Here is a 12,678-nt window from a genome sequence, read left to right as displayed (position 1 = left end):
AGAAAACCTAAATAAATGGAAAGACACCCATGTTCATGGATTGGAAGACTTAATATTGATAAGATGGTGGTGGTGATGGCGGTTTAGTCGCTAAGTTGTGTCCAACTCTTGAGACCCCATGGGCTGCAGCCCACCAGGCTCCTCTGTCCATGAGATTTTCCAGGCAAGGATACTGGCGTGGGTTGCCACTTCCTTCTCCAGGGCATCTTCCCCACCCAGGGATCGAACCCGGGTCTCCTGCATGGCAGGCAGACTCTTTACTAACTGAGCTACAAGGGAAGTCTGATAAGATGATAGTGCTTCTCAAACTGATTTACAGATTTCAAAGCAGTCGTTCTTAAAGAGCCAGCTGGCTTCTTTGAAGAAATTGACAAGCTGATCTTAAAGTTTGTATGAAAATTCAAGGGACTCAGAATAGCCAAGATAATCTTGAAAAGAACAAAGTTGGAGGACGCATACTTCCTGATTTCGAAATTTACTACAAAGTTACATCGTCAAGGCTGTGCAGTACTGATGTAAAGATTTAACATCAATGCAGTTGGATTGGAGATCCAGAAATAAACTCTCACATTTACAGTTAGTTGATTTTCAACAGGGTGCCAAGATGATTCAACGGAGAACGGATGATCTTTCTAATGGTGCTGGGACGACTAGATGTTTACATGCGAAAGAACAATGCTGGACTCCAGCCTCACACTGTATATAAAAATTAACTCAGAATGGGTCAAAAAGCTAAATGTGAGGTAAAACTATTAAACGTGTAAAATAAAACACAGGTTCAAATGCTTATTGCCTTGAATTAGACAATGCTTTCTTAGGTGTCACACCGAAAGCATAAACAACAAAGCTAAAAAAAAAGATAAACTGGACTTAATCAATGAAAACTTTCATGCTTTAAAGAATACTATCAAAAAAGAGAAAAGACAGCCCACAGAATGAGGGAAAATATTTTCAAATCATATAGTATGATAAGGTGCTTGCGTCTAGAAAAAATAAAGAAAACAATCCACTCAAGAATAAAAAGACTACCCAATTTTAAAATGGGCAAAGGATCCGAACAGATATTTCTGCAAAGAAGATATACAAATAGCCAATAAACATATGATCAGATGTTCAACATTAGCCGTTAGGGAAATGCAAATTAAAACCACAGTGAGATACCGTCTCATAGCCTCTGGGATGGTGGTAATAAAAAAGACAGTAACAAATGTTGGTGAGGATACGGAGAAATTGGAGCCCTCGTATACTGCTTGTGAGTACAGGGAGCCCTCATATAGTGCTTTGGAAAATGGTCTGGCAGTTCCTCAATTGCTTAAACAAAATGTTACCATGTGACCCATGAGTGCCATTGAAGAAAAACAAAAGTGTATCCACACCAAAAAAACTGCAAGCTGATGTCCCTAGTAGCATTATTCATTATAGCCGCAAGTGAAACTCATCATGAAACGTGATATATCCACCCAGTGGAGTATTACTTGGCAGGAAAAAGGAATGAAGTGCTGACGTGTACAACAGGGAAGAACCTTAAAAACTCTTATGTTCAGTGAGAGAAGCCAGGGACAAAAGACCGCACGTATGATATGTGACCACATGTATATGAAACGTCCAGAAGAAGCAAATCTATAGAGACAGGAAGACTGGTGGTGGTGATTGTTCAAGTCTGTGAATATGCTGAAGGCCCCTGAATTGTACAGTTTTTTTCGTGATTCTTTTACTTATTTCCAAAAGAATAAATAAACGGCTGCACTGTATCGTCGCTGCATGTAGGTTTCCTCTCGGTGGTGAGCTGGGGCTACTCTTCCGTGTGGGCTTTTCACTGGGGTGGCTTCTCTCGTTTTGGAGACAGGCTCTAGAACACAGGCTCCGCAGCTGTGATGCGTGAGCTTTAGTTGCTCTGTGGCAAGTGGGATCTTCCCAGTCCAGGGATCGAACTATGTCCGCTGTGGTCTCAGGCAGATTCTTATCCACTGTACCACCAGGGAAGCCCTATGCTTTATTTTTTTAATTTTTTGACCCTGCTGCACAACTTGTGGGATTTTAGTTGCCCAACCAGGGATTGAACCTGGACCCTTGGCAGTGAGCGTGCAGAGCCCTAACCACTGGACTGCCAGGGAATTCCTGATTTGCACACTTTAAATGGGTGAATAGTTTGATGTGGGTTATAGCTCAATTAAAAATAATTGTGAGTGACGATAAATGGATAAGAGGCTTCCCAGGTGGCTCTAGTGGTAAAGAATCCACCTGCCAATGCAGGAGGTGCAAGACGTGCAGGTTTGATCCCTGATTGGGAAGATCCCCTGGAGGAGGAAATGGCACCCCGCTCCAGTATTCTTGCCTGGAAAATCCTATGGACAAAGAAGCCTGGCAGCCTACAGCCCATGGGGTCAGAGTCGGACACGACTGAGCATCTGAGCACATAAGTGTATAAAAGTACATAAAGACTGTTACCATGAATGCCTTGTAGCTACTGTCCAGCTACATACATGGAGCATCATTAATTCAGTTGAAGGCCCTGTGTACCCGCCCCTCCCTGATGGCTCCCTGCCCGCCTGAGTCCCACCAGGCATTCTCTGTTCTCAGTTGGTTACATGTGATTATCGTTCCTGTGAATTTACAACAGCCTTCGTCCCTAGTCACACTGTCCTTGCTCTTTGAGGAAACAGACTGTGCAGGAGGGTGTCACGGGGCTGAGGGAGGGCTTGGTTACCGTTGGCGCTGGGAGTCGCTGTGCTTAGGAGGGTGTGGAGGGCAAGTCTGGCAGACCTGAGCAAGAGATCAAAACATTTGAAACCTAAGGTTCAATCCAGGTGGGTCTGATTCTTAGTCTAGTGTCTGTCACGTCATAACAAAAAGCAGAGACATCACTTTGCCAACAAAGGTCCGTCTAGTCAAAGCTGTGGTTTTACCAGTAGTCATGTATGGATGTGAGAGATGGACTGTGAACAAGGCTGAGTGTCGAAGAACTGATGCTTTCAAAATGTGGTACTGGAGAAGACTCTTGAAAGTCCACTGGACTGCAAGGAGATCAAGCCAGTCAATCTTAAAGGAAATAAACCCTTAAAAATCACTGGGAGGACTGATGCTGTAGCTCCAATACTTTGGCCACCTGATTCAAAGAGCCGACTCATTGGAAAAGACTCTGATGCTGGGAAAGATCGAAGGCAGGAGGAAAAGTGGGTGACAAAGGATGAGATGGTTGGATGGCATCACTGACTCAGTGGACATGAGTTTGAGCAAGCTCTGAGAGATGGTGAAGGACAGGGGAGCCTGGTGTGCTGCAGTCCATGGGGTCGCAAAGAGCTGGGCACGACTGAGCGGCTGAACACCAGCAGAAGTGTGCCAGTAGAGGGGAGTGAGGGTTGTTCTCTGAGAAGGTGTGCCTGCTGCTACTTTTAAAAAATACTAGTTTATTATTTTGGGATGTTCTGGGTCTTCGTTGGTATGCGCAGGCATCTCACTGTGGCGACTTCTCTTGTTGCAGAGCACAGGCTCCAGGTGCTTAAGCTTCAGCAGGTGCGGCTTGCGGGCCCTGGGCACAGGCTTCAGTTGCCCCGGGCACGCAGGCTCTTCCTGGACCAGGGATCAAACCCCTGTCCCCTGCGTTCGCAGGCAGACAGTTGTCTCCTGAAGAAGGAATTTGTACAGTTCTCTGAGATTTTGAGGACTGTGGTAACTACAGTGTTACACGTGGAGCCTTGTAAACGCTTCTGAATAAAACGTACGGGTGGGGATAGTGACTGAGGGCTGGTGATGGGAGTGGATGACCAGCCTCTCTTCCTGCTTTCTGCAGGGCTCCGGACCCTGTAGGTGCTCATCTAAGTACTGAGTGGAGGGGTGGGAGGGGCGGTGAAGGAATCAATGGAAGGATGACAGGATAGACGGTGGCGATCAGATTGGACGGGTGAGGGGATCAGTGACTGATGGGCGGGGGGCGGGGCAGGGGGCGGGCGTGGAGGAGAGGGAAACCGCGGGATGTCTTTCCTACTCACTGCTTGTTCATCTTTTGTTTTCAGCTCCGGGCGGCAGAGGTGGAGATCAAAGATCTGCAGTCAGAGTTTGAGCTGGAGAAGATCGATTACTTGGCCACCATCCGGCGGCAGGAGCGTGACTTTCTGCTCTTCCAGCAGCTCTTGGAGCAGGTGCAGCCCCTGATTCGCCGGGACTGTAACTATAGCAACCTGGAGAAGATAAGACGAGAGTCCTGCTGGGATGAAGACAATGGTTTCTGGAAGATTCCCGAGCCCATCATCATAAAAACTAGCCTCCCAGTAGGTCAGGAGCTTTGCTGTCTCTCTCACCTCCCCGCTGCCCACTTCCTTTGTCCCCTGCCCTTCTCCACAGTTTGCTCTCCTGCAGGCTGTCAGGGGGCCCCGCACCTCTCCCAGCTGGCTCTGGGGGCAGCAGACAGGTGACCCTGGGTGCCCAGAATGTTGGGGACCTAAGAGACACACGTGGGTTGGAATTTTGGCTCCAGCAGTCCCTGTGTCAGCTCTTGGGACTCAGGGTTCTCATCTGTGAGAAGGGGATTAATAACAGCACCTTCCCTAAAGATCGCTAGGTGGCTTAATGTCTTACGACATGTAAAGTCCTTGGAAACATGCCCGGCACATTTTAAATGCATGATGCATTTTCTTACCACGATCATTACTGTCCTTACTTCAGCCTGCAATTTGAAGGGATAAAGATTTTCACCCGTCTTCCATATGAGAAATCTCAGAGAGTGTAAGTGACTTACCCAGAGTCACAATCCTAGCAGTGAGTCGTAGGCCAGGGACAGAAGCCAGCTGGGCAGTTGCAGGCCTGGCTCCCCTTCTGCTTTTGCTGCTGGTCTCCTGTGTGACCCTGTGATGATCACTGTCCCTCTGTGGGCCTTGGTCGCCTGATCTTCACAGAGTAGGGGTTGAATGAGCTACTCCTGAAAGCCACCAAGCCCTCACTGGGTCTCAGGTTAGGCTCAGATTTGCAGTGGATCCTCTCCAGTGGCTCCGCCCGTCCAGGGAGCCGCAGGCTCCTGGGTCCCGCAGGGCCACACCCATCCGCTCCCTGCTCAGGGAGTGCTCATCTGCTCAGGGAGTGCTCATCTAGGTCCACCATCTCTGACGACCCTGGCGGGGACCAGCGCAGCAGGCAGGGAGCAAAAGTGGGGCGACACACAGTTTGGAAGAAAGAAACTAGAAACAGAATTAAAGTTTTAAAGATGGTACCGGGGACTCACGATCTCAGGGATTAAGAGCCTGTGCCTCGGAGCCACATCACTTTTACATAGTGTCTCGGCATGCAGAGTATCTGCGCTGCTACGATAAAATCAGCTTCCTGTTCCCGTGTCCCACGTTACTGATGACCCTGAACTGTCATTATTTTCTTGTGCAAAGGGTATCACCCAGCTGGAGGCCCTAAACCCGCATGTGCCTTGGGGAAAATAGCTTGGTGTGTGCAGCAAACAGTATTCCGAACCTGCACTGACCCAGCGTTCCAAGGGCCACACTGTTTTTCCTTGGCTCAGCAGGGCATGACGACCCCAACTCATCAAGCCGATGTACTTCTGTTTAAATTATACTTAATTGCTCTATCTTGCTTTCATTCTTTTCCCATGGCGTTTTTTTCGTGGCTTAGCCAGAGCAAAAGGCCGCTGACTGTTAACCCCTGCGTGGCACCGCCCCTGGTGAAACACCAGCTGCCTCATTTCCTCGCAGGCTACAGGCAGCGCTGGCCTGTCTCCCCATGCTCACCTGCAGACTTTCCTGGAGGCAGGGGAATGGCTGCTTCAGCCTAAGCCCTCCTGATGTCTCTCAGAGTCATCCCCTCTCTAGGGGTGGGCAGTGTCCTCCCCTGGCTCCAAGCCCGAGCCAGGCCTGAGCGCCCAGCCTCTCCCCCAGCCCTGCTGGCCCTCCTTCCAGGCAGCAGTGACCTCAGCTTCTGTTTTCTCGTAGCAGTTTCAACAGGGGCACAGAACAGACCAGCCCGCAAAACTTCCGCAGCGGACAACAGCGAACCAGGCATGGTAGGGTCTCTGGGAGAGCCAGTGGGGAGCGGGGAGCTTGGACCCCAAGGTGCGGCCAGTCAGGGGGGCTGTAGGAACTGGACTGTGCTTCCAGGCACCTGAGGATTACATCAGGGGGCTGAGCGGAGGCCCTTTCTATGTCACCCTTTGCAGCTAGACCCCACAGCTCTTCTGGCCCTCATTCAGAGGCACTTTAGTGTGCGCAGAGACCAGTGGCTCAAGGCAGCCCACCCTGCTGGTGAAGGAGAGGTTTCAGCCGCAAACCCAGAGACCAAACAGCTCCTCCTGGTTTCCTGGGCCACGGCTGGTACTCTTGGATGGAAAGCGTCCTCGAAAGTTTCCATAAACAGTCACTGTGACTCTAGTCACTTTACTTCATCCTGCCTTTATTTTGTATTATAGCAAATACCCAGCCTTCAGAGGTCAGCCCACTTCTCTCTAAAGGACCGCACAGTAACTGTCTTAGGGGTTGGGTGCTAGGTGGCCTCTCAGTCAGCTATCAGCCCTGCCAGAGAGCACGAACCCACCCCCACCGTATGTAGACGGATGAGCACGACTGTGTCCAGAGAGCTTCCAAGAACAGTCTGTGGGCCAGGTTTGACCCACCGACTGTATAATTTGCTGATCCTCACCATTAACCATTACAGATATTTTGGAAAACCTACATGGAACATAACCTTTGCAGTCACAATAAGGTCACTCACAGGTTGATGAATTCCAGCCAAGCATCTCCATCTGAGCAACTCAGGCTGGTCTAAGGCTCTAATTCGCTGCTTTTGATTCCCTAACTTGGTTTTAAAAAAAGGAAAAGGAAAGTTGTTCCTGAAAAAAGCCATTCTTAATCTGGGGTTGCGGATGGGTTATATTTGAATGCTTTAGTTCCAGGTAATGGATACCTATGCAAACAGTCATAAGCAAAATAGGGATTTTCTCGGTCTATGTTAAGTGCACCAGTTTCAGGCATGGCTGGATCAAGGGGCCCATACAGTCCTGGTTCTGTGTGGTTTCTTCACCTCTTGGCTCTGCTTCACTTGGAGTCCTAGGTTTGGACGTAGGCAGGCCTTCTCTGTGTGGCGGGAAAGATGGCTGCTAGCAATTGGTAATCCAAGAGGAAGAGATACGGTTTTTTAAACCGATGCTTGTGGAAAGATTCTGATTGGCTCTGCCTGGGTCACGGGCCTACTCTTGGACCAATGGCCGTGTCCAGCTGTCGTTCTGCGATTGCCCCAGTCTGGGCCACGAGTCCAGAGGTGTAGCAAGGGGACGGGCAGGCGGCAGTGGTGGTGCTAGGCTGCCCTGAATGCATAGCCTACCACGACCGTGTCCAGTGGGTGAAGGGTCGTTCCCTGAAGGAAGAGATTCGGGCTGAAGAAAACAGGTCCACAGCAGCAGGAAAAGCACTAGGGCTCGGTGACAGAAACGTCGTTCTGCTGTTCATAAATGTGCTCGTGAGCCGAGTACTGTGCTATATGAGTATGCTGTCCTGGGTGTGGGGGATGTAGTGTCTTCCTTGCCCCTGATGGGCCTGGTTTGGAGCACTGCAGCAGGAATAAGGTGCTTCCTGTCCCAAGGAAGGTGGGGGTGGGGAGGAGCGTGTGTAGACTGGAGATGGCCAGCCTCCTTGCCGCCTTGAGCTGCCTGGATCCCACCGCAGGAGTCGGGGTCTGGAGTGGAGGGTACTGCAACGTGGGCAGTGAGGTTCAGGGCAGCCCGCCGCCCAGGCCGGCAGAGCCCGCGGAAGCCCCCTGGGTCAGGGCACAGGGTACAGGAAGTGCACAAACAAGGGGGTCCTGACCTGGAGGCTTGGCATCTCAGCAGGAAGAGGACCGCTACAGGCTGATGCTCAGTCGCAGTGACAGTGAGAACATAGCCAGTAACTACTTCCGGCCTAAGCGGGCCAGCCAGATCCTCGGCACGGACCCCATGAAGAGCCTGGGTGAGCGTCCCGCCTGCCTCCTGCCCTCCAGCCCCTCCCTGAGCACTCTGGAGTCACACAGGCCGGGCCAGGAGCCCCTTTCCTTCTCTGAGCCTGTTCCCTCCGCTGTAAACTGAGGAGCGCTGCCTCCTCCTGTGATCAGTGAGACGAGGTGGGGAGTGCCTCCCATCTCCTGCCCCCTCCATTTCCCGGGGGGCGAAGTGCTAAGTTGGATCCTCTATCTTCCTGACACACAGGCCCCAGCCTGGGCTTGCCCAGGACTCAGTCAGTTCCTCACCAGCTTCCTCAAATGACAACTCATTCCCAAGGCAGGGCAATCAGGACCACAAAAGCAAAACAACGCTTTTTCAAGCAAGGGTCTAAAGCCACTTTGCTCTTAAAACTAAAACCAAAGACACTGAGCTTCCAATCCAATACCAATTAAAAAGCAAACCTCAGATCTGTCCTGAGGTTATTTGAGAGACAGAGTGGGTGGAGGTGAGGAAGAAGGAAAGCTGGACCGTGAAGAAACTCACATCAGATGAGTACCTGGCATCATGCCCATGTTGCAGATGAGGAAACCGAGGCTCAGAGAGGAGAAGCAGCTCCCTAAGGTTACCTTCCTGTGAAGTGACAGAGCAGGGTTTTGCAGCAGGCTTGTCTGGCTTGACACCCCAGGCTGCACAGTTTGAGGCTTGAAAATTCACGCACCCAGCCCAGACCCTTTGGGCAGAGATGGAGTGCTGGGCCCAAGGCCTCAGCCAGAGCAGCTCTCAGAGCTTTGGGTCCCAGGGCCCCTGGCTGGGGCGGGGAGACCAGACTCTGTACCCAACACACAATCTCTCCTCTCCACCCCTCGCATCCTGGCTAATAGCGCGTCTCCCTTCTGTGCTTTTCCTCAGCACACCACAGCTCACCACCAGGCCTCAGCTCCCCACTCAGCAGTGGCTCCGCCATCCCACCTGCCCAGGCCCCTGAAATGCCCCAGCCTCGGCCCTTCCGTCTCGAGTCCCTCGACATCCCCTTCACCAAGGCCAAGCGTAAGAAGAGCAAAAGCAGCTTTGGCGGTGAGCCTCTGTGAACACGCTGCCAGCTGCTGCCCTGCCCGTGGGCTCCTGTGCGACCGCCAGGCCCCCCAGGGCAGCTCCAGCCAGGCTTCCTCCCGCCTGCCCTCCACAGTGATCGGGGCGCCCAAGGGGGCCTGTCCCTGGGAAGGCACACTCCCCTCCCTGCTACCCAGAGAGCCCACTCTGCCCAGGGTGTGAGCCCCTCGGAGCCTGGACCATCCTTGGAGACACTCGCTTTCCACGCCACATCAGTGTTCCCATCGGCCTGCCACCGTGCCCACCAGTGCAGTTCTGTGCCTCCATGGGTTCAGAAACCTCAGCTCTGCCTCCAGGCCTTCATCAGCATCCCGCAGAGTGCCGGCAGCTTCCACGTGGATCAAGCTCAGCACCTTGGCAGTTGAACCCTCTTCCTCTGTCCAGTAGGCCCCACTTGGTGGGGAAGCCCTGTGGGGCGGGCCCAGGGGTCCTGGAGCAGCTGGTCTGCGGCGCAGGGGAGGCCATTCCACATTAAGCTGCCCTAATAAACTGCCTTTTACTGACAAACTGCCCTTCTGCGATCGTCAGACAGCGTCCCGCGGCCCCTCCCTGGCCTCCTTGGAGAAGCTTCCGGCACGGGGGTTCTTTCATGTACGTGTGTACGTCTGTGTTTGCTTTCGGCTGTGCTGGGTCTTCACTGCTGCACACGGGCTCTCTAGCTGGGGTGAGTGGAGGCTCCTCTTCGTTGCAATGCACAGGCTTCTTACTGTGGTGACTTCGGTAGCGGCGCAGGGCTCTGGGCGCACGGGCTTCGGTAGTTGTGGTTCACGGGCTTAGTGGCTCTGTGGCATCTTCCTGGACCAGGGATCTGTCCAGTGTCCCCTACATTGGCAGTCCGATTCTTAACCACTGAGCCACCGGGGAAGCCTGGAGCAGGGGTTCTTAACAGCCTGCAGGCTCCAGGTCTCTGCAGCTCCCTGCAATTTTGAGTATAAGTGCAGCTTTTTCAGCAGAGAGCATATAAATGTAAACCGTTGTTAGATTCTCGAAGGATCTGTGACCCAGCAGAGCAGACTCCTTGTTTTGGAAAATAGGGGCCACATCTGTCTGAGGTCCAGAGAGGACCCAGGTCTTGATGCTCGCAGGGGCTGTGTTGGAACTGTGGGTGCTAACATCACTAGAAATGAATCCAGGCCATCCCAGTTGCCTAAGACTGACCTATCCCCTTGCCCATGACTGAGGGGCCCACAGTCTGAAGGAAAAGGCTTTGGTGCTGTCCTGAGCCTAATTTCACGCTGAGCATCTGTGAAATGGGGATAATACTAACCCCACAGGGTTACTGTGAAGGTTAAATGAGATAAGTGTATAGAGTTCTTTGTGCGATCTCCCAACCCAGGGATGGATCCCAGGTCTCCCACATTGCAGGCGGATTCTTTACCAGCTGAGCCACCAGGGAAGCCCAAGAATACTGGAGTGGGTAGCCTATCCCTTCTCCAGCAGATCTTCCTGACCCAGGAATCGAACTGGGTCTCCTGCCTTGCAGGCAGATTCTTTACCAACGGAGCTATCAGGGAAGCCCTCACAGGGTTATTGTGAAGGTTAAATGAGATAGTGTGTAGAGTTCCTGCTGCGTAGCAGGTGCTGTTAGTTCTCCAGTCCTCCCTTTCATATTGTATATTAACTACTGTGGTACCTGCCCCAAGCTACTTGCCTGGGCCAAGGAGCTCATGTTCTGGAGAAGCCAGGGCGGAAGGTGCTTAGGAAACCCTGAGATCAGCCTAAGGGGAGGCAGGCTGCAGTGCACCCTTTGAGCAAGAGGATGCAACATTAGGTCTGTATGGGGAACAGAGTGCCCTTGTGAAGGAAGCAGCAGTGGGTGGGGCTACCACAAACGACGAAGAAGATCCCTTAAGATGGGAATGTGGGGAGAGGGTTCCTGGTAGAGGGAACAAAAGGCAGGAGGTGGGAAGATCAGGGTATGTAAAAGGTGGGAGGAGACCTGTTCCATGGAAGCCCTGAGCAGGGACCAAGGGGAGATAAAGCTGCCAAGATGAGTTTAGGTGCAGACATGCGTGGAGAGCCTCTGGGTTCTGTGAGCTGTGGCCAACTGCTCAGTGACTGCCTACACCATCGGGTCTGAGTGAGAAGTGGACTGATGTGGCATCGCGGGCCAAAGGGCAGGAGGGCTGGGCTGTGGCGCAGTTCAGGGTGCAGTCAGTGGGGATGGAGGGCAGGACTGGTTGAGGAGAAGCACAGAGGGAGGTTTTGACTTTTGCCCCCACGTTCTTGGTTCGGTGGACAAATAGAATACATCAGAAAAGAATGGCTGCCTTCTCTCCACAGTTACCTTCGCCATTCACTCCAGGACTGGGGCTGAGCCCTAGAGAATGGCTAAGTCCTGGAGATGCTTGTGGTCGCTTTTACTTAGATCCGTGGCGCTCTGAGGAGAGCTGGCTGCCGCCTGTCAGTTCAGAAGGGGTGTGGGGCCAGCAGAGCTGAGTGGAGGCTCAGCCTGGCTCTGCATTATGCACTTTCGAAATCTGGCTAGTCCTCCCAAGAGCCCAGGCTGTCCCAAAGACACAGATAAGGAGGGCCACGCCTCCTCATTTCTAGTGCCAGCCTAGGACAGCGGCCTGGAAACAAGAGAAACTGAAGTCGGTCAGTCGTGTCCGACTCTCTGTGACCCCATGTACTGCAGCCCACTCCTCTGTCCATGGGGATTCTCCAGGAAAGGTTACTGGAGTGGGTTGCCATTTCCTTCTCCAGATCCTCCTGACCTAGGTTACAAACCTGGGTCTCCTGCACTGTAGGTGGATTCTTTACCGACAGAGCTACAAGGGAAGCCCCATAAAGTTACCCTGAAAGTCGCTCAGCCGTGTCCAACTCTTTGTGACTCCACGGACTGCAGCCCGCCAGGCTCTTCTGTCCATGGAAGTCTCCGGGCAAGAATACTGGAAAGTGAAAGTGAAGTCACTCAGTCGTGTCCGACTCTTTGCGACCCCATGGACTGTAGCCCACCAGGCTCCTCCCTCCATGGCATTCTCCAGGCAAGAGTACTGGAGTGGGTTGCCATTCCTTCTCCAGGGGATCTTCCCGACCCAGGGATCGAACCCTGGTCTTCTGCATTCCAGGCAGACACTTTACCCTCTGAGCCACCAGGGAAGAATACTGGAGTGAGTTGCAATTTCCTTCTCCTGGGGAATCTTCCCGACCCAGGGATCGAACCCTGGTCTCCTGCACTGCAGGCACACTCTACCCTCTGAGCCACCAGGAGAAGCAGCCTGAAAACCGGAGAAGCGCCCAAGTTACAGGGCTGGTGCGAGCATGCGCCCAGCTAGCGGTTCTGAATGTTCGCCCAGTCCACACGGCCTCATCAGGCCGGGTGGGCCGGCCCCGCGCCCGTGAGCAGCGGGAGAGATTCCGGCCCTCTTCCCGCAGCCCCCACGCCCGTGACCAGTCCCCGGCCTTTTCCCAACCACCTCCCCCCTGGAGACAGTGGAGGTGGGGCCTGGCTCCAGTCGAACCTGTCCCGGGTCAGCTAACCTCCGGCCCGAACCCTGACCGGGACGCCGCGGCCCAAACCAGGGCCAATAGGAAGAGGAGGCAGGAGCCGGCGGGGACTCTCGCGGGAGCCGGCAACGGGCGGAACCCAAGGGCTCTCGGTCCTACTGATTGGCCGCGGCCGCAGAGCTGTCTCTCTAGGATTGAGCCTTTTCCTC

General features: G+C 53.0%; 1 protein-coding gene and 1 long non-coding RNA gene across 3 annotated transcripts in view; one reads left to right on the top strand and one right to left on the bottom strand.

Moving 5' to 3' along the window:
* The window catches only part of KIF17 (kinesin family member 17), a 49,077-nt gene extending 39,551 nt beyond the window's left edge, over nt 1–9,526 (top strand). Inside the window, exons 13-16 of the mRNA XM_018055061.1 lie at nt 4,014–4,272; nt 5,931–6,001; nt 7,817–7,937; nt 8,819–9,526. Of these exons, the coding sequence (XP_017910550.1) occupies nt 4,014–4,272; nt 5,931–6,001; nt 7,817–7,937; nt 8,819–8,997 (630 nt within the window). The 3' untranslated portion in view covers nt 8,998–9,526. The remainder of the gene's footprint in view (nt 1–4,013; nt 4,273–5,930; nt 6,002–7,816; nt 7,938–8,818) is intronic.
* Nucleotides 3,224–11,871, bottom strand: LOC106503576. Of its 2 annotated transcripts, XR_001918777.1 has the most exons (4): nt 11,817–11,871; nt 4,736–5,171; nt 3,990–4,178; nt 3,224–3,624 (listed from the first exon to the last, which is right to left on the bottom strand). It is a non-coding gene; the product is annotated as an uncharacterized LOC106503576 (long non-coding RNA). The 2 variants fall into 2 exon arrangements; XR_001918775.1 differs by lacking the exon at nt 11,817–11,871 and having other exon boundaries at nt 4,736–5,937.

Source organism: Capra hircus, chromosome 2, assembly GCF_001704415.2.
Source record: "Capra hircus breed San Clemente chromosome 2, ASM170441v1, whole genome shotgun sequence".
Classification (NCBI taxonomy): Eukaryota; Metazoa; Chordata; class Mammalia; order Artiodactyla; family Bovidae; genus Capra; species Capra hircus.
This window is presented reverse-complemented; position numbering and strand designations above follow the sequence as displayed.